At 48.4% G+C, this 1,189-nt stretch overlaps 1 protein-coding gene across 1 annotated transcript; it reads right to left on the bottom strand.

Annotated features, from left to right (window-relative positions):
* Positions 1–340: 340 nt before the first annotated feature.
* Positions 341–912, bottom strand: Pmar_PMAR007733 (hypothetical protein; the record flags this gene model as incomplete). The annotated part of the gene is made up of 3 exons (XM_002775912.1): positions 341–545; positions 598–693; positions 742–912. Coding segments are annotated over 3 exons (472 nt in total), but the record flags the coding sequence as incomplete, so codon positions are not given.
* Positions 913–1,189: the final 277 nt, after the last annotated feature.

The raw sequence follows: 1,189 nt of genomic DNA, 5'->3' as shown, positions 1-1,189 counted from the left end.
ATGCCATTGCCTATGCAGCTACCAACAGAGCATCGTCTCCAGAAAAGACCAACAAGGCATAAAAGGAAACCATCCAGGCCTGGTAGTGACAGCACTACCCGACCTATAACCAGTAAGTAACTATTCACAACAAGAGTAACCACGCCCACTATCAAACGTGGTAGAAAGAAGAAGAAGGCCTCACTGAGAGTTACAATAACAATAACCATAACCAATATCTCTACGGCACACTATCAACTGCTACTTACTCCACTACACGATGAAACTAATTCACTTCACTCCCAGCAGACGTACCTAACAAATCGATCACCAGGGCGAGCGCTATCATCCCAGACCCTACTGGCATCACTACGAAGCCTTTGCCTGACGCTATCATCGCTTCCGGCGTAACGACTAGGTACGACCCTCTTCACAGCGTCTCTTCTGAGAGCCGTTGCTTCCTCTGGGCACATGACGTAGGTCTTATGAGCCTCCTCAGCGACAATACGAGGGAGCACAGCACTGAGCTTCGACAACTGCTTGGATAAGTCTTCCACTGAGGGAATCTACAACAACAACAACAACATAATTAACGTCTACACCACTCTTGGGTCCCACTGATTTCATCTTCACACACTTCACGTAGCTCTGGGGTATAAGCCTCGACAGCAGCCTCGCTGGATTGAGGTCGCATCTACTGTTGCCCACCAATACCTACACCATCACCATCACCACCCAATACGAACTGAGCGACTAACTCACCAAGCTAACGTACTCAGCATTGGTATGGCCACCACCATTACGAGAGCTCAACGCCCGAGCCATGGACCGAGCCTTACTCGCCAAACCAGTTGTGCTCTTCACCTCGACCTTAGGGTTACTACCATCAATGAGTGGTAGAATGCCAGAGGCAGATCTACAACAACTTCTCATCATCAACAACAAAGAGGTCCTCGCATATGAACCTCCACCCACTACCTCCTAGCACATTTATACACCCATGCTGGGTTTGCGGCCGTTACTATATGGACTTTGTTGCCATTGCTCATCGACACTGCATCCCGTAGGACCTTTTCAGCGGCTTCCAAGCAGGACCTAATAATGGTACTCTACTTCACAGACTTCCATTTCTCATCACATGGATCACCGCCATGTTATAAATAAAGTCCTACCTACACCTCGTATTGGAAACGACAGGAAACAAGATGCT

This window comes from Perkinsus marinus (assembly GCF_000006405.1).
Source record: "Perkinsus marinus ATCC 50983 genomic scaffold scf_1104296955270, whole genome shotgun sequence".
Taxonomy (NCBI): Eukaryota; Perkinsozoa; order Perkinsida; family Perkinsidae; genus Perkinsus; species Perkinsus marinus.
This window is presented reverse-complemented; position numbering and strand designations above follow the sequence as displayed.